The 22085-nt window shown below is 35.0% G+C and overlaps 1 protein-coding gene across 1 annotated transcript; it reads left to right on the forward strand.

The window, feature by feature from the left end:
- Nucleotides 1–222: 222 nt before the first annotated feature.
- LOC145168575 (inactive leucine-rich repeat receptor-like serine/threonine-protein kinase At1g60630) lies at nucleotides 223–2298 on the forward strand. Its single transcript, XM_079087357.1, has 2 exons — nucleotides 223–1596; nucleotides 1677–2298. The coding sequence occupies exons 1-2, from the start codon at nucleotides 330–332 to the stop codon at nucleotides 2204–2206; spliced, it is 1797 nt and encodes a 598-aa protein (XP_078943483.1). The 5' UTR covers nucleotides 223–329; the 3' UTR covers nucleotides 2207–2298.
- Nucleotides 2299–22085: the final 19787 nt, after the last annotated feature.

The raw sequence follows: 22085 nt of genomic DNA on the forward strand, positions 1-22085 counted from the left end.
ACAAGGTAAGTATGAAAAGCAGAGCAACAACGTTAGTCTAAAAGCCGGCAACATTAATTTTTTAACCAATTTCAGCCGGCCAAACATTTTTTTTGTTGTTTATATTAACTTTATTTCAAACGTTCTTTAACGTCTCTCCATTGGGCATTCACAGCTTTCATTTCTTGATTACATCTCATCTTTGTAAATTCAGCCAACTGTTTTTGCATCATATAACTTGATTGTTTCCATTTTTACTCCTGCTACAATTCACCTGTGTACAATGCAAGTTCTTCCAATCAAAACTGCATAGAAGCACTGTAGTCATATTTCACGTTTCTTACTCAGAAATGGGTCGGAATATTCAACCCATTTTCTGCGTTTCCTTTGTTTTCTTTCTTCTTTTTTCAGTAGGAAAGATGGAAGACGATGATGTGAGAGATGCATTGGTCGATTTCATGAACGCACTTGGTCCTCCTCGGACCATCCAAAACACCACGAATTGGGGATGGAATACTTCATCAGATCCTTGCACGAATACATGGCATGGAGTTACGTGTGACACCGGAAACAAAACCGTGCAAAAAATCGTTCTTGAGAAGCTCAGTCTAACGGGAACCCTCGATTTCGAATCCCTTTGCGAAGAAACTTCGCTTCTTGTACTAAGCCTCAAGTTCAACAATCTCACCGGAGACTTGTCACCGGAGATATCAAACTGCAAAAAGCTCAGGCATTTATACCTTACCGGAAACCACTTTTCCGGTAGCCTTCCCGATTCCCTTACCGGTTTGGCCGATTTGAAACGAATCGATATATCCAACAACGAGTTAGATGGTAAGTTACCGGATATGCCAAGAATCACCGGCTTATTAAGCTTTCTTGCCCAGAACAATCGTTTGACTGGGCAACTACCAAACTTCAATTATCACCAACTTCAAGATTTTGATGTCTCCAACAACGATTTCAGTGGTCCAATTCCCGATGACACCGGTAATTTTGGCGCCAACAGTTTCTTGGGTAACCCTAATTTGTGCGGGAAGGAGTTGCAGAAGGCGTGTCCAGTGAAGAAAAGAAAGAAAAACTTAAACAATATTCTTATGTACTCCGGTTACGCGATTCTTGGTTTGATAGTTCTGGTTTTAGTTTCTCTCTTATTCCTCAAAAGAAAAGGAAAACATGAAGATACGAAAAGTGTTGATTCTGTAAAGAAGGGAGTTAACGATAGTGGTATTTCAAGCGGGAAGAACAGGTCGGAATTCTCGATTACATCGGCTGAAAACGGCGGTGTTTCAGCTTCGCTTGTTGTTCTTTCAAGTCCAGTGGAGGCTGTTAACGGGATGAGATTTGAAGATCTGCTCAGAGCTCCGGCGGAATTGATGGGAAGAGGGAAACATGGAAGCCTGTACAAAGTCATTCCCTCCGGTGGAATTCCGCTCGTTGTTAAAAGAATCAAAGATTGGGATATTTCAAGAGACGAATTCAAGAAAAGAATGCAAAGAATTGATCAAGTCAAACACCCTAAAGTGTTACCTGTAGTCGCTTATTATTGTTCTAAACAAGAAAAGCTTCTAGTTTACGAGTTCCAACAAAATGGGAGTCTCTTCAACCTTCTGCATGGTAAGTTTCCTTATTTTTTCGAAACTTCATAAAATCATAAAAAAAAAAATTAATTTTTAATTAGCTAGGTTAACTTACAGGATCACAAAACGGGCAACATTTTGACTGGGGAAGCAGGCTAAATGTTGCATGTGGCACAGCAGAAGCACTTGCGTTCATGCATGCAGAGCTTCAAAACGATGGAATAGCTCATGGAAACATAAAATCTTCAAACATTTTGTTTACGCAGGATATGGAGGTTTGTGTTAGTGAGTATGGTTTAATGGTGGTAGAAGATAGTTCTCAGAACAGCAATGTCTTCAATCTTGACGTGTATGCATTTGGTGTGATTCTACTCGAGCTGCTGACAGGGAAGCCTGTCCAGAGCAACGGGTTGGATCTGGCTCAGTGGGTTAACTCAGTGGTGAAGGAAGAATGGACGGGTGAGGTTTTTGACAAGAAGTTGGTAGTTGAAGGTGCAAATGAAGAACGCATGGTAGCGTTGTTACAGATAGCTTTGAAGTGCATAAATGGTTCACCTGATGTGAGACCTGGTATTGGTCAAGTGGCAGCCATGATAGTTTCTTTAAAGGAAGAAGAGGAAAGATCCATGGTTTCTTCTGATCCATGATTTTAAAGGTAAGAATCTTGATTAGGGTTTTTCTGAATGGAAGATCACTTTGCATATTCAAGATTTATGTTAGTTTATAGTATAAATTTAAACCTGGTTTGTAGCAAATTAAAGTTTCATTGTTTTTTAATTGTCTTAAAGAATAAGTGCATGAATATGCTTAATTATAAGGACATAATTTGTTTAAGAACGTAATCTTTTGAAATATTATTGACATGATTCTTTGTAAATTTTCTGGCTAAGGTTTACGTTATCTGTATTTTTATTATAATAGGCGGTGTTAAAAATATCTTGATTTATTATTATTGTCTATTAGAGTACTATATAAAGACTCCATATAGATAACATTATAATGAATATGAGCGACTGGTTTGTGCATGTTAAATAAAAAAAAGTACATGACATTTATCAAATAAATTGAGAATTTTGTTTAAATTATATTGAAGAAACCTAAATCCATGGGAAGGCCATGAATGCCTCAAATTTATTATCATTATCTATTATCTATTAGATATAAGACTTATGTATTACATGGGTTAATTAAAAAAATTAGATATATAGGTCTAAATATTTAAGAACTTTGGATTTATAAAAAAATAAAAAAATTAATGAATTATTAAAATTGATTTTTTTTAATCTTTTAAATTTAAATAAATAAACAAAATAAACTAATGAGTTTTAATTTTGGAATTTTGAAATAAGAAGGTAAATCCATTAATGAAATTGATATTCATTTATTACTGTATTTATTGTAATTATTACATTAAAATATTATGTGTAATTTATTAAAATAGAAAAACCAATGAAATGACATATGGAAAAGAAATTAATTTAAAATAACCACAAAACGACATTTGTCAAATTGAATGAGAGTGACATGTGGCAAAAAAATCTTCATTTATTAGAGTAGATTAGAAAATGATTATAATGAATATCAATGACTCGTTTGTTCATGTTAAGTAAAAAAGTACATGACATTTATTAAATAAACGAAGTTTTTTTTTTAAAAAAAAATTATATAGAAAAAACCTAAATCCATGGAGGAGGTCCGGAGTGCCTCGCTATATGAACTGTTGTCACACAAAGAATGGAAATAATATCATTAATATTATTGGTGATAACTTGGCGTTGTCTAAGATTTGCTTCAACCTTCAAGTCAATATAGAAACAAAAGGCATGTAGGAGACGATAAGGAGAGTAGCAGATTTGAGAGTAATACGATGCTATCCATTTACCGTATGCGTTACTGTGGGTTATCTTTGTTACTCTGGGTTATCTTTTATTAATGTAGTGTCCTGCCTCCTCGAACCCTCCATATGTGTCACAACCAGGAAATTCTAATGCTTTTGTAAACATTAACAAGGATAACATTTGTAACTAAAACTTGAAAGCATGCACGATGTTCATTCAATGACAACAAAATTCCATCAAACACTTCAAATAGTCAACAAATGATTGGAAACCCTAAAAATCTCGGTTTAAGTCCAATATGGACTAGAATATTCTTATTGGGCCTAATGGACCAATAAGTCTCCAATTTGACTAGTTTGGGCTTAGAACCCTTAAATGGGCCCTAATTGGACCCACTTTCATGAAACTTAACATTTTGGGCTATAATGGGCCTAAAATGGATTAGTTTACCTTTAATGGGCCTTGTTGGGCCATAACAAATCTAATTAGCCCTAATGGGTCATGAATCCATTCTTTTATACAAAATTGGGTCGTGAGTTTCCCAAAAGGCCCAATGGGCAAAAAAAATTATTGGGCCTCATAAATTCGAACCAAGGAAAGGATTTGGACCAAGCTACTTCATCCTTTCTCCTAGCCCAAGTTCACGGCCCAACTCAAACAAAAAAAAAAGATTAATTTGAATTATTAAACCTTGACACATCATTATTACTCAAAGGGTATCAAGGCTTAATACATCACATACATCTAAGACATCTCATTTTCCCATGCAACTTATCTCTTCTCTCCTCTCCCTTCTTTTTCTTCTCGGCCGAGGATCACACACACACACACCTCACTTGAATTTTCTCTCAAACACTCACAATAACAATCCCTCATTTCCTCTCAAAAATTTCAAGATCAAGGGCATTTCAAGAAGGCTTTTCCATAAAAATCATCATCCTTGGTAAGTTGTTACTTAGATCCATGGCTTAGTTTCCTTATTTCATCAAAAATCTCCTCTTAACTCATGCAAAATTCGTCATCTACTCCTTAGAATCCATCTAAACCAAAGTCCTCTCAAGAAACTCATCTAGGGCCGAAAATCACATCAACCTCTTCCATTTCTACTTCAAAACCGAAGACAACTAATCAAGGTGAGTTCATACCCCCTTGTTTTTGGTTTTTACTTGTTTTGGGGGGAGAATACAAGTACTATGTGTTGATCTATGTGTGTATGCTTGTTATATGTGATTTCTTTGGTTTATGTTATGAAAAATATGATATTATTTGCTAAATCACGAAATCTATGGCTAAAGTGTGAAGGTTACATAAACAAATAACATAATAAACCACACACTTCAAAGATCTAAGAGTCTTTAGGTTCAAGAAGTGAAAACAAAGCCAAAATCCTTATAAGTGTCATTTTTGCAAAAATAATAAAAGTTTGGGTAAAATATGATATTTTCGGTTTTATAAGGACAAAATGGTATTATTTACATAGAAATCTGACTTTTATGAAAATAACACTTGTCTAGGGGTCAAAAACATAAATTTTAGCTTAATGGGCTTTAAATTTGGGCCTCACGAGTTTTGGGCCCAAAGTTGCGAAAAATGAAGTATTTGAGGGGCTGAAATGGAAAAGTTAACAAAGTATGAGTTTAAAAACGTGAATAAAACCGTTTTAAGGGCTGAAAATGACTTTGATGCAAAAATTGGACTAAAAATGCAAAGTTTTTTATTTTGGGGTCAAAATTGTAAAACTTACGGAATTTGAGCCAAAAATGTAACTTTTTACAAATAAAGGCTGGAAATGACAAATACAATAGTTTTGGGTTGAAATTATTGTTTAAATAAAGTTTGGGTCGAAAATGTCAAGAAAAATGGTTTAATGACCAAAAATGTCAATTTTCATAAAAAGGGACTAAAAGTGTCATTTTTATAGATAAAGGGGCTGAAATGGTCAAACTAAATGTTTTTGGGCCGAATAGACAAATATAAATTTTTGGGTTAAAAACATCAAGTTTATAACGCATGGTTTTTAAATATATATATATATATATATATATATATATATATATATATATATATATATATATATATATATATATATATATATACATGTATATATATATATATATATATATATATATATATATATATATATATATATATATATATAACCAAAGCTTCGTTATAAATCAAACGTCAAAGTATTTTAACACTTCGAATAAACATTTCGCTTACAACAAATAGCTACATTACGAACTTAAGATCAATAAATTATAAATGATTCAATGGTTGGGCTCAAATACCTTCTATTCGTGCTATTGGGCCTTTGTGGCCCAATATCATGATTATTGGGCCCAATATAATCACACATGTTTATTGGGCTTCCGGTGACCCAATTACATACCCAATGGGCCTTTATCAGCTTTAACATGCTATTGGGCCTTAATGGTCCATTTGCATAGCTAATAAGACCCTAAACATTCATAATATGCTTAATGGGCTATAACGTGTCTGTAGCATACTCGACAGCCTGTAATAACATACAAGGTTAGTGGACCTCCGTTGTCCTCTTCTCTTCGTCTGTGAGGCTTACCTTTTATTCAACTAAACATAAATCGGGTTGTAAAACAATGTTATTCAATTTCTTTTGGATTTAGTGAAAAATAACGGGTGACACCAATAAGTGTCGGTCGTAGTCTGTAGTTATAATCAAAGTCTCCTGGAGGGAGAGCGAGAGTTTGTGTATAGATCTATACGGGGGTGACTCCCCCACACCTAAGCTGTTCGCTACAGTTAGACTCGGCTAGTCTAGGGTGACAAAATCTTAATTCAAGACCGGCATTCGATAAAATGCCAAGACAGACGAATTAGTCATTATTATGCATGGTTATAACGACTCACATAGAGATCCATTACCATCTAAGTAATCATTGGGAAATCATATTCATGCGCTGTGTCGATACAATAAAACAAAACTATTTATATCGGAAAACATCGGGTTTTCCGGGGGAACAACATTATTCACTTTTACTTACAACAACTATGATACAAGAAACTATTATGAAAAACATATCACTTTTACATGTTTTGAAATCATTCACATGTATACTTATGTATCATCACACCTTTTTCGTAAACAATTTCTGTTTCAAAAAATATCGGATTTTCTGGGTTTTACAAACAATACAAAACATTTTCATATCAAACCTGCTTATGAACTCACCAACATTATATATGTTGACCGTTTTCAAAATAACTTGTGTTCTCAGGTAACCGTTAGAATGAAGAATTATCAAGCTTGTGTCTGAATGTCTTTTGTGATGTCATTTGATAAACCATTTATGTTTTGGGATTATGTAATGTAAACAATGTACTTGATGTGAACAATGACGGTTGTAATGTATTAATGCATGGTGATGTTTATGTTATGTTTCATGTATATTCATTGTGATGATATTTCAATTTAAGTCACACGAGCCCTCGGACGTTTCCGCCGTCTGGTTCGGGGGTGTGACAATATGGTGATATGTCATTAAGGCCATATTCAATTGGAGTTTAATGGGGTTTAATGGGGAGTTTAATCTCATTAAACTCAAAATCTTCATTGTGGGAAAATGACTTGGATTCAATGGAATGGGGAATTCAATCCCCATTGAACTCTATATTCTCTCTCCTCACACAGACACATAGGGCTGTTCACTATTTGGATAAAACCGAATTGTCCAATTGGACAATTTGGATTGGACAATTTGGTTCGGATAATTGGATTTTCGGATTGGTTTTTAGCAAAACCGAGTTATTATTTTGAATTTCGGATTGGTTTTGGGTTATAAAATAAAAACCGAATAGTCCAAAAAACCGAATAACTATTTATCATTTGTTAATTTATATACATTGTTTGTTTTTATTATATTTCTTTTAATTATTTTTTAAGTGTAAATTGTTTTTTAATAGATTTGAATGTATTACCCAATAAAACACCTAAATATGTACTTCTCAAATGTTTTTATCTATAGAATATTAAATGATAACACATTTTTCTTAACGGTTGTTCATAAAGTTTAATTCACAACTAAACAATTTATTTTTGTTTAAAGTTGTTGTAAGGGTCGAATTTAGTTGTAATATGTCGAAGTCTTTTGTTCCCTTCGAATGTTTGTTAAGTTTATTTACTAAGGTGTATTTCGTACGACGCTTAAGTTTCAATGCCTTAGTATTTTTTGTATGCTTTCACTATTCCTATAAATATGGAACTTTACTAGAGTTAGATAAGAGTCATTTACAGAACCTGACTATTTTTCTCTGTAAACGTTGAAAGCATAAATGAGCAGAAACCAGATCTTATTTACATCGTTTGTTCAATCTGCATTCGTTTTACTCTGATTTTGATTAATACTTGATTCCACGATTCATCAATTGGTATCAGAGCAGGAATCACAACCTGAGATCTGATTTTCACGTCGTTTCAAAAGGTTTTTCGAATCAATTTTGGTTCAAAAAGTTTCCGCGCTTTTTGAAGTGAAAATTCGTTCTAGATCGTTAGTTGTAATTCGATTCTACAACTGAATTGTTGAATCGAGTGTTATGTTTGTAATCTCAATTCAATTCAGCTATTTGCTTTCAAATTTTCATTGAATTCTCAAAAATCTCAAAAATCAATATTCGTACATCAATGGCGAACTTCAATCTCAATTCAATGACTTATTTCTCTCATCTGCTCGGATCTTCTACTAAGATTCCGATGCTTATTCCTGAATATTATGATCAATGGGCTGATCGCATGCAGGATTACCTAAATGGACTCGATGAAGAGTTTTGGACTTGCATCTCTGGAAATATCATTCCTCCTGCAAATGTTCAACCAATTGGATCATCTTCTGGAACTTCTAGTGTTGAAAATCAATCTGATCGTTTGAAGAAACTGGAGAAAAGATGCATGAGAGAATTGCGAGGTGCATTGCCTCCAGTTGTGTATAACTACGTTAGGAGTTGTACAACTGCCAAAGAGATCTGGAATAATCTGAAAGAGAAGTTTCAAGGAAGCGAGAAGACTAAAATCAATTCTGTTAAGCAATGTTTGGTGGAGCTGAAGGATTTCAGACAAAAGGAGGTTGAAACAATTGAAGTTTATTACGATCGTCTGAATGAGTTGATTTATCGTTGTAATCGTTATGGAATCACTAGGACAGCGATAGAATTCAATCTCATTTTCATAATGGGTCTTCGTAAAGAATGGAGAAGCGTGAGTATGATGGTGAAGAATCAGCAGAGTTTCGATACTTCAACTCTCAATGATTTGTACAATAAATTGAAAACTCACGAAAGTGAGGTGAATGAAATGGCCGAGGAGTCGAAGCTCAGTCTGGGAGGTCCGTTAGCGCTTGTCTCCAAAGTATCTGAGAAAGAAACATTCGAAAAAGATGATTCTGAGGAGGAAGAAGGTTTTATAATGAATTCGAATGATGAGGCAATAGCTTTTTACTCAAACAATCGTGTCAAAAAAAATTTCAAGAAGCCGTTTAATCCGAAGTTCAAGCAAAATGAGGGAAAAGGAGATTTTATGAGTAAAGTTGTTGGTGAGGAGAAGAAGAAGTTTGAGAAGAATGATGCAAAAGTTACCAAGGTGAAGAATGAGAAAAAGTTAAAAGGAGATTCGGGGGTGGATTGTCACTACTGCAATGGAGCAAATCATTTATCGAATAATTGTATACTTCGTAAGAAAGACGAAAAGAAGAACAAAGTCAAGGATGAAGTGTACTATGTCGAGAGGTTGGAGGAGGTCAGGGCTAAAGCTAAGAATTTGTCTTTGGTAGCAAAAGGAGAGCAGGAAGAAGATGGCACTTATCAAATCTGGTCTTCGGGATCAGATGATGATGAAATGCGTAACCCAACGCATGGTGCTATGTATGCGAAGTATGAGGAAGATTCGGATGAAGAGGAGAATAAGGTGACAGGACGATGCTTCGTAACAAAATCTGTTGACAAGTCTCCAATGACACCAAAGGTACGTTCTATTCTTGAATCTTTTAATATTCCAATAAGTGCTTATGACTCTGAATTAGTATCTTTTGATGAAACTGTTACTTATTTTGACTCAATTGTTGTGTCTGCTAGCAATGAGGCTAAGAAATTGTCAATGCAGTTGTTAGAGACCCGGAAGCGTTTAGATTCGAAAATAAGTAAAGTTGAGTGTTTAGAATTACAAATCACAAACATCATGTGCGATAGAGATTCTTTAACTAGTGATGTAAAACTTCTGTTAGCACAACGTAATATCTACTGTAATACTGCTAAACAACTCTATGGAAAATTAACTGATTTACATCATTCGTGTGAAATAAGCAAAGAGCAACATAGAAAATTATTGCCTTTTCTAGCTTTTGAGAGAGAGAAGGTTGATAATATTTCGTATGATTATGAGAAAACTATTGCTGAGTTTGACAAAATCCCAGATGATAGATATGCATCTGGAATTGTCAAAATTAATGAATGTCTGGATACGAATGCATTAGTTGATATAGTGAATGATACTTTATCTAAATCAAAACAAATCAAAATTTTGAAAAAGACTGAGAATTCGACATCTGATTCTCAATCTAATTTTGCCGATATTGAAGATAACTCTGATAATATTAGCGAAATTAGTGATATTAAGGATGTTGATTGTTCTCAGTTGTGTGTCATTAATGTCGCATCAAAATCTAAAGGAAAAGAAAAACTTAAGGATTTAGAAGTTACGATTGACACTGACAAACCTTCTACTTCGAAAGATTGTGATTTTGTGGATATCCGAGATAGTCAAACGGATAGCAGTGATGATGAAAATGATGATGACAATTTGGATAAAAAGGTCTCATCAAACAAAGATTCGACAGAAAAAGAAATTCCTCGTGTTGTTGTTGATGAAGTATTTGGGGACACTGAAAATTTCGACAAAGTGTTGTCTGAAAAAGGAGCCCATTATTTGGAAACAAATCAAGTGGTGTATCCTAATTTCAAGTGTACTGATGATGTTGTCTTTCCAAATCAAGTGTTTGTTACTACTGGAAATGTTGAGAACATTAAACCAGAATTCAACAAAATGGTCGAAGATGACAACAAGAAAACAACAGACGAAGGATTCTTTTCAAATCAAAGCACAGTCGAAAATACCTTAACAAAGAATTCGTATGTTTTTCAAAGACAAAAACCACAACGCAAATGGGTTGAAAAATCGAAAATTGTGAAAGAAGTTACAAAAGAGGTTGTTGTGGAAAATGAAACTGTTGTCAAATTAAATTCCAAAGAATTTAAAGAACAAATTGACAAGTTTTCAAAAGAAAATGCAATTTCAAAAAGACAAGCTCGAAAGAAGATTTTTTGGCAAACCATGGAGCTTCGAAAACAACAAAATGGTTTGAATTTGAAAACAACTGAAAACACAAAGACTAAATCTGTTGAGAACAAGTCTTCTCATTCAGCAGTTCATTCAGATCAAAAGCTAAATCCCGCTCAAACAAATAAAACTAAATCTGAAATTCATCCAAAAACAAATTCTTCGAAAGTTTCAAACTCATCATTTTCAAAAGATAACAAAAATACCTCAAAGAATGTTCAAAATCAACAATCACAACAACGATTTTCTTCTAATCAACAAACTCGGTTTTCTCAAAAACAAACATTTCAAAATCGATTTTCTCAAAATCGAAGTGTTGGAAACAATGATGGAAGTCGATACGCCATGGCATTTCGACCTAAATCAAATGTTGATTTTTTCCCACAAAAACCGAATTTTCCAAATCCTACAGGGAAACAAACCTCAAAAGTTTCGTACACAAAAGGGTTGTCTCGTGACAAAAACATCGATCATTGGCTTGAAGGAAAAGGACGACAATTTCAATCAAGGAAATATTCTCAACAACAAATTCACGAAGCCTATGAGAATTATGTGAATAATTCGTCAACTGAAAGCTCATCTTCAAAAGATTTGAATGTTTCAGTAAAAACTTGGCAACCGGTTTCGAAAGAAAAGCATGATCATACACAATCTAAAAAGACGAAGGCATGTGTCAGTGACAATCTCAAACTAACAAAGACTTATGTTTCTGTTCCTTTAAATAATGATGTGGACTTAATTGATAGTCTCAAAACTAAAGTTTGTGATTGGGTTAAAAGTTCTTCATTTCATTTTGTTTTCAAAGCTAATTTCCAAGGACCCAAAAAGCCTTGGGTACCTAAATTCTTTAATTGAATGCAGGTGCTATGTGACGAGCAATATGATGAGAAATGGTATATCGATAGTGGTTGCTCACGTCACATGACTGGACGAAAGGAAAATTTAAGAGATTTTCGAAGCTTGGAAAATGCAGGGGTTGTAAAGTTCGGCAACAATCACAAATGTCAGGTGAAAGGATATGGCAAAGTCACAAATGCAAAATTCACTGTTAATCGTGTTGCTTATGTAGAAGGTCTTCAACATAACTTGATAAGTGTTTCACAACTTGTTGTGGGCACTGGCAATCAAGTGTTTTTTAACGAAGAAGGTAGCATCATTTCGAATGTCGAAACTAACGAAGTTTTGCTCAAGTCCAAACGATATGGTGACATGTTTACTCTTGATATCAAACCAATCATCGACAAACCCTCAGTGTGCTTACTTTCGAAAGCTTCCTCTGACATCAGCTGGCTATGGCATCGTCGATTATCACATTTAAATTTTCGCAATTTAAATAAGTTGGTACTTGATGATCTTGTTCGAGGCTTACCAGTTTTAAAATTTGACAATGATACCTTATGTGCAGCTTGTGAACAAGGAAAACAGCATAGGAAAGGTCATCCAATTGTGATAGATTCGAAAATTGTGGAACCGTTGGAACTTCTTCATATTGACCTCTGTGGACCATCAACTGTTGAAACTCTCAACAAGAAACGGTACATTTTGGTTATTGTTGATGATTTTTCTCGATTCACTTGGGTGTATTTTCTCAGGTTAAAATCTGAAGTCACTCAAACAATGATTGATTTTATCAAGAAAATTGAGATGAGTTTGAAAAAGAATGTTCGAAAAATCAAGAGTGATAATGGCTCTGAGTTCAAAAACACAATGTTGGATTCGTACTTAATTGAGAAAGGAATTTCGCATAACTTTTCGTCTCCATATACACCACAACAAAATGGTGTAGTTGAACGAAGAAATAGATCACTTTGTGAAGCAGCAAGAACTATGTTGACATATGCGAATCTTCCTCAGTATCTATGGGCCGAAGCGGTGTCAACAGCATGTTTTACTCGGAATCATTCTTTTATTCATCGTCGTTTTAACATCACTCCGTATGAAATAATCAATAACTGAAAACCAAATGTTAAATTCTTTCATGTGTTTAGCTGTAGATGCTTTATCATGAATCTCAAGGATAATCTTTCGAAATTTCAAGCAAAAGCTGACGAAGAAATTTTCTTGGGATATTCGCACAATTCGGTTGCATACAGAGTGTTAAACAAGCGCACACGCAAAGTCGAAGAGACATTTAATCTTACTTTTGATGATCATTATGTCAAACAAGTTGAAAAACAATTCGAACAAAAGCCAATTATTAATGAATCAACAAATGAATCTGACATTGTGAATTCATCTGATTTTGATTATGATTTAATTTTTGGTATTCCTGACAGGGCTGTGCATGCTGAAGTTCGTGCAAATGCTAACCAACAATCTGAATTGTCGAAGCATACTGATGACTTGCAAATCCCTCAAACTATTGAAGATGTTAATTCAATAACGAATTCCCCAGAAGTTGGTGAAAGTATGCATAATAATCCAGTGGAGGGAGAGCACTTGGATTCGAATACTCTGGTTGAGGGGGAGCATTCTTTCGAGGGGGAGAATGGGAGAATGGATGAAGTTGTTGAGGGGGAGCATCAAAATGATAATTTTGTCGAAAGTCTTGATCAAAATGATGAATTTCACGAAATAAATGATAATCTTTCTGTTGCAGGATCTGAAAATGAAGAGTTGTACGAAGATGCACCTTTATAATTTGATCCAGCATATCCACCATTAGAGAAATGGACAAATACTCATCCAAAAGATCAAGTCATTGGAAATCCTAAAGATGGAGTGTTAACAAGAGCTTAGATTCGTGCGAAGAATGAGGTATTAAATACTCATCAAGAATTTTGCATGTTCAATGTTTTCATATCTAAAATTGAACCAAAGACAGTTAAGATGGCAATGGAACACTCAGATTGGGTTGTTGCAGTGCAATCTGAACTGGCTGAATTCGAAAGAAACAAGGTTTGGAGATTAATTCCTAAACCTGAAAATGTTTCGATTGTCGGGTTAAAATGGATTTTCAAAAACAAAACCGACAAAGATGGAAATATTGTACGAAATAAAGCACGATTAGTTGTAAAAGGATATTCGCAACAAGAAGGTATTGATTATGAAGAAACCTTTGCCCCTGTTGCAAGACTCGAGGCTGTTCGAATATTCTTAGCATATGCAGCTCATATGGATTTTGATGACTATCAAATGGATGTGAAATGTGCCTTTCTCAATGGAGAACTCGAAGAAACTGTTTACGTAGAACAACCTCCAGGTTTCGTAAATGAAATGCATCCTGATCATGTATATACTTTAGATAAAGCTGTATATGGGTTAAAACAAGCACCAAGAGCATGGTATGCAACTCTTACCAGTTTCTTAAAATAGTCGAAATTTAAACAAGGATCAGTTGACCCCACATTATTTAGAAAGAAAGTTGGGAATCATCTGATGCTTGTTCAAATTTATGTCGATGATATTATTTATGGCCCTACTGACCCTGCTTTATCTAATGAATTTGAAAATTTGATGAAAAGCCAATTCGAAATGAGCATGATGGGTAAAATCAATAATTTTCTTGGCTTAAACATATGTCAAAACAGAGAAGGCATTTTCATCAATCAGGAAAAATATACAAGGAATTTGCTCGAAAAGTTTGGATTAACAAATAGCACGAAGTTAAGAGTACCAATGGCTGTTGGCACAAGGCTAACACCTTCGTTAGAAACGCCTGCGGTTGATCTTACTTTATACGGGAGCATGATAGGTTCATTGCTTTATCTTACTGCAAGTAGACCTGATATCATGTTTTCTGTATGTAATTGTGCTAGGTATCAAGCAAATCCTCGAGAACCACATTTAACAGCTGTGAAGAATATCTTTCGTTATCTCAAGGGAACAATTTCGTTAGGATTGTGGTATCCTTCGAAAACAGGATTTTTCATTCAGGCATTTTCAGATGCAGATCTAGGAGGATGTACCTTGGATCGAAAAAGTACAAGTGGTGGTTGTCAATTTTTGGATGGAAAGTTGGTTAGTTGGCAGTCGAAGAAGCAAACGTGTGTTTCGATTTTTACTGCTGAAGCCGAATATGTTGCAGCTGTTGCTTGTACATCACAAATTATTTTGATCCAAAGTCAGTTGAGAGATTATGCTGTGAATATGAAAAAGATTCCATTGTACTGTGATTCTCAAAGTGCTATACGCATTTGTCATAATCCAGTACGACATTCGAAAACAAAACATATAGCTCTTTGTTATCACTTTATCAAAGATCATGTGGAAGATGGAAACATTGAAGTTCATTTTGTAAAAACAACTGATCAGCTTGCTGATATTTTTACAAAAGTTTTGGATGAAAAATCATTTGTTCGAATTTTGACAGGTTTGGAATGATTGAAGCGAGTTCTGTTCCAGGAAGGATTTCGAATGTATAGCAAAGCAGTGCTATACAAATGTGTCGATTTAGAGGCAATAAGACGTCATTCAGCGGGAACTGTTCATAGTCAACGCTTCTACACGCTTCAAATTCGACAATTTGCATGTTGGTTATGTGGTACAAAATTTTCGTTCGTTTGTCAAATTTTCGTAAGGTTGTCAAATTTTCGTTAGTTTGCCAAATTTTCGTAAGAATGGCAAATTGTAGTTTGTTTACAAATTTTCGTATGTTTGTAAAAATGTTTTTCGTAAGTTTGTATCTTAGTTTTATTTTCGAAAAATCAAAAACTCCAAAAAGATTTTATTTTCGTTTTGTTGTTTTCTTTTCGAAAAATCAAAAATTCCAAAAAGATTTTCTTTTGTTAATTGTTTTCTTTTTCGAAAAATTCACAAAAACACAAAAATATTTTCTTTCTGTTAGAAAAACCAAAAATATCAAAAAGATTTTTGTTATTTTCTTTGTGCAGATTACACGAAAATTTTTTCAAGGGTCATGTTTGCGTTTCTATGAGAAGGTAAACTTTCGACAACTATGTACTAGTTAGACTGTCCCTAGAAGCATGCTGCAGCATGTTGACCCAAGCCTCTGTAGACTCAATGTGTGTTTACGAAAGCCTTAATGAAATTTTTCATACGAAAATTTCTTCCCAAGTCAGGCTTATATTCACATTAGTCAATTTGAGCTACCTTACTCTTCTCACATGAGTTAAGAGTTATCTGTTTTGTCCGAAAATAACAGAGGTACAATTCGTTACTCAAAACCAATCTTTTTCATCACTAAATTTCTTACACTTGCATACACGAAGACATATGTCCAAGAGATCTTTGATTCGAACCATCAAGATTTAGATATATCAAAATTCTGTGTTAATGATCTGACATCATGAGGTCGTGATGAAAGTGAAACCCAACTTTCTATCTTCGTAAGGAATTGACGGGGAACTATGTTCCAGTTTTGACGAAACATTTGTTTCAGTACCATTTTTCGAAACTCAAAATCATATTCCTTTCTCATGAGTGATCTTGATCAAACTATCGAAGCCCACGATGTTTGTTACCCAACAGGATCCAGAACAAATATTTTTTGATGAATATGATTTATGTATGAGTTTCATTTGCTTTCAAAGTTACTATCAACATAATTCAAAGCATACGTGTCACTGACTACACTGGTCAAACAAGTAATTTTCGTTACAATTACTCACCTTATGTTTAGGTTGATATGTAACGAAACTATAAACCACCCGATAAGACTAACAAAAGAAGCCCTTCGATACTTCTCTATAAGTATTCGATTGTAATTCACGGGAACATACACAAGCAGTTGATTATCTCTCTTGATAACTAAAGAAGCAACCTTTACCCGAGGTTTATCTGCTTTTGTGTCGAAATTTTTTTGACATCACAGATCCAAATTTTCGTTAATTTGCTTCTTATCTTTTCTTTGGCACACTGCACACACGAAATCCTTGAGGTTCTGAGTAATACCAACTCAGGCTGATGATTTCGACAGTCTAGCAAATGACTTCGTCTCTAAACCCAAAGATGAAAGAGCTTAACCTCCATCTGAAGGTTGGTGACGGTTACTATTCTTTGAGGTGACTCGTACAGATTGTCTGATGAGACGTTTTGTATTCAGTCCTGGTTTCAAGGCGGTGTGACAGTTACTTTTTGACGCATGGCTACTTTATCAGCAGTATAGTGCGATTTTCAAGGTGCCACGTCAGATCTCAATTAATGCTTATCCCGCGTTCAATTCAAAATTCAGGGTTACATATAAAAAGGGTATTTACGGGTTCTTTGTCTCTTTACGCTCACAAAAGAAAAAAAATACCCAAATTCTCTCTGTTCTTCAAAGCTTCAAAACCCTAATCATGGCTGGTGTTGATTCTGCTTCTCGGACAACCGAAGACATCACTTCTCAACCAATAATGAAGATTCAAAGCACCAATTATCAAGTGGAAGGGGATGTGTCTCTATATCCTGAAGAGTTGAAGATGTTAATCGTCGCATTGAAGAGTTCTGTTCTTTCGAAGGCGATGTTCAACTCCTTTGCAGTTCCTCTCTCTTGGCTTTCACAGGCAGGATCCACTGCTACGTATAGCAAAGCAATGGATATCATCACTTTTCAACTGGTGAATGACAAGAAAATCTGTTTGTCTAAGAAGATCTTTTGCCAAATTCTTGATATTCCCAATTCTCAACTTGTTACTGATCTCACTTATGCACAAGTTGTTCACATGTTTAATGAGATGGGTCATCAACCCCCACTCACGAAGATTAGTGATTTCAACAATTCAACTCTTCCAACTGTTTGGAATTTCTTGTTCGTAATTTTTCTTCGATACTTGACTGGTCGAAGTGTTGGATTAGACAAAGGTCGCATGGAGGTTTATGCAATGGTGGCAGGATTGTACTATGATCTTTCAGTCGACTACTCTACACAACTGTGGAAGGAATTCCAAAAGAGTGTCGAAAACACGAATGTGATTCAAGGCATTTCGTGTGCTAGGTATTGGAGTTTGATCCTTGGTTATTTTTATGAAAAAGAAGGAATTGCAGTACCTGCCGATGAAGAAAGAGTTGAGTTTATGAATTATCACTTCCCAAAGGAAGTTTCTGATGATATGGAAGTGTTCACACACTTTGCCAGGATTCCTGATGCAATGCTAAAGAGGGTTGAGCCAACAAATTCGGTGTTGGTTGAGTACTTGAAAACAATCAATCCTGATGTTGCGACTGGAAAGTTATTGTCGAAAGAAGAGGCTGGTCCTTCGAAGAAACCAAAACGTTCTAAGAAGGATGCAAAGGCTACACCTGAGAAGCCATTGCACGAAACTAAGAAGTCTCCTGAGAAGCATGTGCATGAATCCAAGTTGTCCCCAAAGAAGCCTGAGAAGCCAGAAGTAAATGTTTCGACTGTTGTAATCAAGCCAGTGGAACCTGTTGATGATACTCTAGTTAAGGAGAAAATTCCTTCAAAATATGGTGTTTTTCGAAGATTAAAGAAGAGGACTCGGGGTTCAAGACACTCTTCAGATGGTTTGTTCAAATCTGCTCCTTCAAATGTTCGTAAACCACAACTTTCTCATCAAGGAGTAATTTTTCATGAAGTTACAGCTCCAGTTTCGCCTTTGTCAAAGAAACGTAGAGCTGAAGACGTGGCTAAACACATTTCGAAGAAGAAGAAAAGGCAACGAAAGTTGGTTATACAAGAGGAGTCGTCCGAAGAAGAGATAGTTCCTGAAACACCAGAAACAATTATTTTTCAATCTCTATCTACTCCTGAGAAGACTACTGGTCATACCACCTGAAGTTTCGTTAACTGAATCACATACTGAGGAGGTTCGAACTTCAGGCATTTTTACACACGTATCTGATACGGTTGTAAATGTCAATATGGGTGAAGGAGAGTCTAATAAAGAAGTTGGTGCTACAACTCAAGGTATTCCTGCATCTTTGATAAAGGATACTTTCGTTTCATTACCTCCTTTTATTGTTCCAAATACTACAAATTCACCTACCTTTGAAAACATTCTCCATCAACCTTTTACAATTCTTTTTCCATCTCAATCCACTGATCCACCCAAAACCGATTCACCTGTTAAAGGTTCACCTGTTGTTGAAACTGATAATGACAACGAAGGTTTTGGAGGAATGTTTGAAGATTTGGAGTTTCATGATGAAGAAGACAACTTTCCTGGTCATATGTTGATGACGATGAAACAATTCAAGATTCTAAACAAGAATTTGAATTCTATTCTTCAATCTCAAGCAGATTTGGGGAGTAGTTCGTCTGTGTCCAGTATGGAAGTTGACAGTTTGTTGAAAACCTTCGAAGCAAAGGTGGTGAGTAAAGTTTCTGGAATGGTTCGAGACTCGGAGACTAGACTCGTAGAGAAGGTTGATCACAATGATCAGAATGATGAGTTAAGAGTGAATTCTCTAACTTCGATGTTTAGAGGGGAGGTGAAAGAATTCAAGAATTTGGTGAAGGAACGACATGTGTTATTCGTTCAGGATGTAAAGAAAGTCAGGGAGGATGTGAATTCGCAAATTCAGGAGCTTCGTCAGGATATGCAAAAGGAGATTGTAATCGTGCAAAGGGATTATGCTTCGATAAATCAAAAAGTTGACATTATTTGTGATGCTGTTACCAAATATGTCAAGTTGTACGAAAATTTGAGTCCTCAACTTACTCAACTTTCTACAACGGAAAATCAAAGTTTTATGGAAGTGCTGAAGCTGCTGAAGGAGCTGAAAGATTTAACTGTAAAATCAGTTTCATCTTCGTTGATTACTCCGGAATTTTTGTCTCAGAAGGTCACCCATTTCGAAGCCATTTTACACAAACAATTGGCTCCTCTTTCTCAAATTTCGAGCCTTCTTCCAACGGATGCCCCACCTGTTTACACAGGGGTGCAAGGGGGAGAGAAGAAAGTTGGTGGTACGAAGGCTGGTGGTGAAGATTCGCATGCAGATGCAAAGGTTGTTGGAACGGTGTTTTCTTCGAAGATTCCAACAACAAAACCAATTATGTCAACAGTTGGGCCAGTTACTTCAACAATTGTTACTACGGTGCCAATTCTCACGAAGCCAATCTCTAAAGGAATTATGATTGGGGAAGGTGGCAGTAGTTCAAAGCCTAAAGAAAATGTTGGTGGCTCTTCGATCAATGATAAAGGAAAAACAATTTTGATCGAAAAATCGAAGGAGGAAAAGAAAGCTGAAGCAGAGGCTGAGGTTGAAAAGTTACGAATTGTGCAAAGCATAATGCGACTTCGTGCGAACGATCCACCTAGAATGAACACGGGTGATCCTTCAAAGCATTACAACTATGAAACGATTGAGTCGAAAGTTGCATATAATCGTATGTATGCTTTTGAAAAGAAGCCGAAGCAGAGCTATGTTGTTCTCAACACAGACATGAATCAACTGGATTTTCTTGTTAATGAGATGATGTTTATTATGGCTCAGTATAAAATTGCTGAGAAGTTTGACAATGATGATGAGTACACATACATGAAAATCAGATTTCATGTTGTACTTGGAAAGCTTCCAGAGGAAATTTGGTCACTCGTGAAGATAAAAAAGGTGATAAGTATAAAGAGGGATGTGTTATTCGAAAATATGATGCAAAATCTTCGTTTCTTTGTTTCGAGGGCAAATGGTCAAGTTTGTGATTTCTCAGTGGCAGATTTTCCTTTGATGAACTTGTATGATCTGATACAAGTTGCATTGTTGTTAAAGGATAAAGATGCTTCATATCTTCAAGAAACTGATCCTGAAGTTTTTCGACTTGGGCTTGCTCACATCAAGATTTTCATTGACAACTACTATGAGTGTTTAGCTCTTACCGATGTTGAGTTAGCTACTGCAAAGGGATTGAAAGTGAAAGTGCCAATGGAACTTCCTTTAACTCAACCTGAGTTGATGAAGTATGCAGACGGGGAAATTTGTTTGAAGCCGTTTGGCTTGGTCTTTGCTGGGAAGGATAAAAATGGGAAGGCTAAAAGATTCTTATTCCAAGCTTCCGAAGTGGAAAGATACACAACATCCCAATATACGAATTTCATTGTTCGTATGAATAGCTGCAAGAAGAATAACGAAGGAGATAAGAAGGAGCTGAAGAAGATTATCTCGTGGTACACTGAGATTCGAAGGGTAATGTTGTATGCTATACAGATACTCTTGAACTGACGAAGGTCGACATTATTACAAAGGGGGAGATTGTAAGGGTCGAATTTAGTTGTAATATGTCGAAGTCTTTTGTTCCCTTCGAATGTTTGTTAAGTTTATTTACTAAGGTGTATTTCGTACGAAGCTTAAGTGTCAATGTCTTAGTATTTTTTGTATGCTTTCACTATTCCTATAAATATGGAACTTTACTAGAGTTAGATAAGAGTCCTTTATAGAACCTGTCTATTTTTCTCTGTAAACGTTGAAAGCATAAATGAGCAGAAACCATATCTTATTTACATCGTTTGTTTAATCTGCATTCGTTTTACTCTGATTTTGATTAATACTTGATTCCACGATTCATCGGTTGTCTAACATTCAAGTTTTATAAGTTTTAAATGTTACGCCTCTTGAAAACCGAATTGTAAAAGCCGATCCAACCGAATTGTAATTTGGTTGGTTCGGATCGGATTTGAATTTAGTTTGGATTGTTTAGATTCATGTTTTAAAAACTGAAATCCATTTGGATTCACTTGATTGGATCGGATCGAACCGATCTATCCAAACGAACACACCTACAGACACACACACACACACATACACACACACACACATATATATATATATATATATATATATATATATATATATATATATATATTATTTTTTATTTTTAATTAATGTTTGTTTTAATTGTAGTTTTTAATTTTTAATTTCATGCTAATTAATTTTATACAAAATAACAATAAATAAAAAGAAAATGATAAATGATGTAACAATCCATTAAATTGTATAGAGTTTAATGGAGTGTAGAGTTTAATGAGTAAAGTTGTATAGTGAATGAAATGTATATGTGTCAATCTATTGAATTCATATGAGTTCAATGCATTGGAGATGGTCTAAGTCTCCCCTAGTTCAAAGCGAAAGGTTCCACGACTTTTTATTTTTACTGTTGGTTAGGGATGGTAAAAAATCTCGTTTCCGATGATGAACTCCATACATGACCTTGATCAGACCGTAGACAAAGACGGGGATGGAGTATCCTGAATCATACGACATGGATGGAGATAAGGATGGGAACTCGTATATACTATATCAAAAGTAATATATATTATAGACAAAACTGCAATATTGGTCCCCGTGGTATTCAAAAAACTTTGGATAGGGTTCAAAAAGTTTCCAACTTGCATTGAAGGTCCAAAATCAAAACATTTATGTGATTTTGGTTCAAAAAACTTGAAAAGATGATTATGCTTTTTTATTTTCTGTTTTATATTTTTA

Source organism: Lactuca virosa, chromosome 4 (assembly GCF_052849685.1).
Source record: "Lactuca virosa cultivar CGN04683 chromosome 4, Lactuca_virosa_CGN04683_v6, whole genome shotgun sequence".
NCBI lineage: Eukaryota > Viridiplantae > Streptophyta > Magnoliopsida > Asterales > Asteraceae > Lactuca > Lactuca virosa.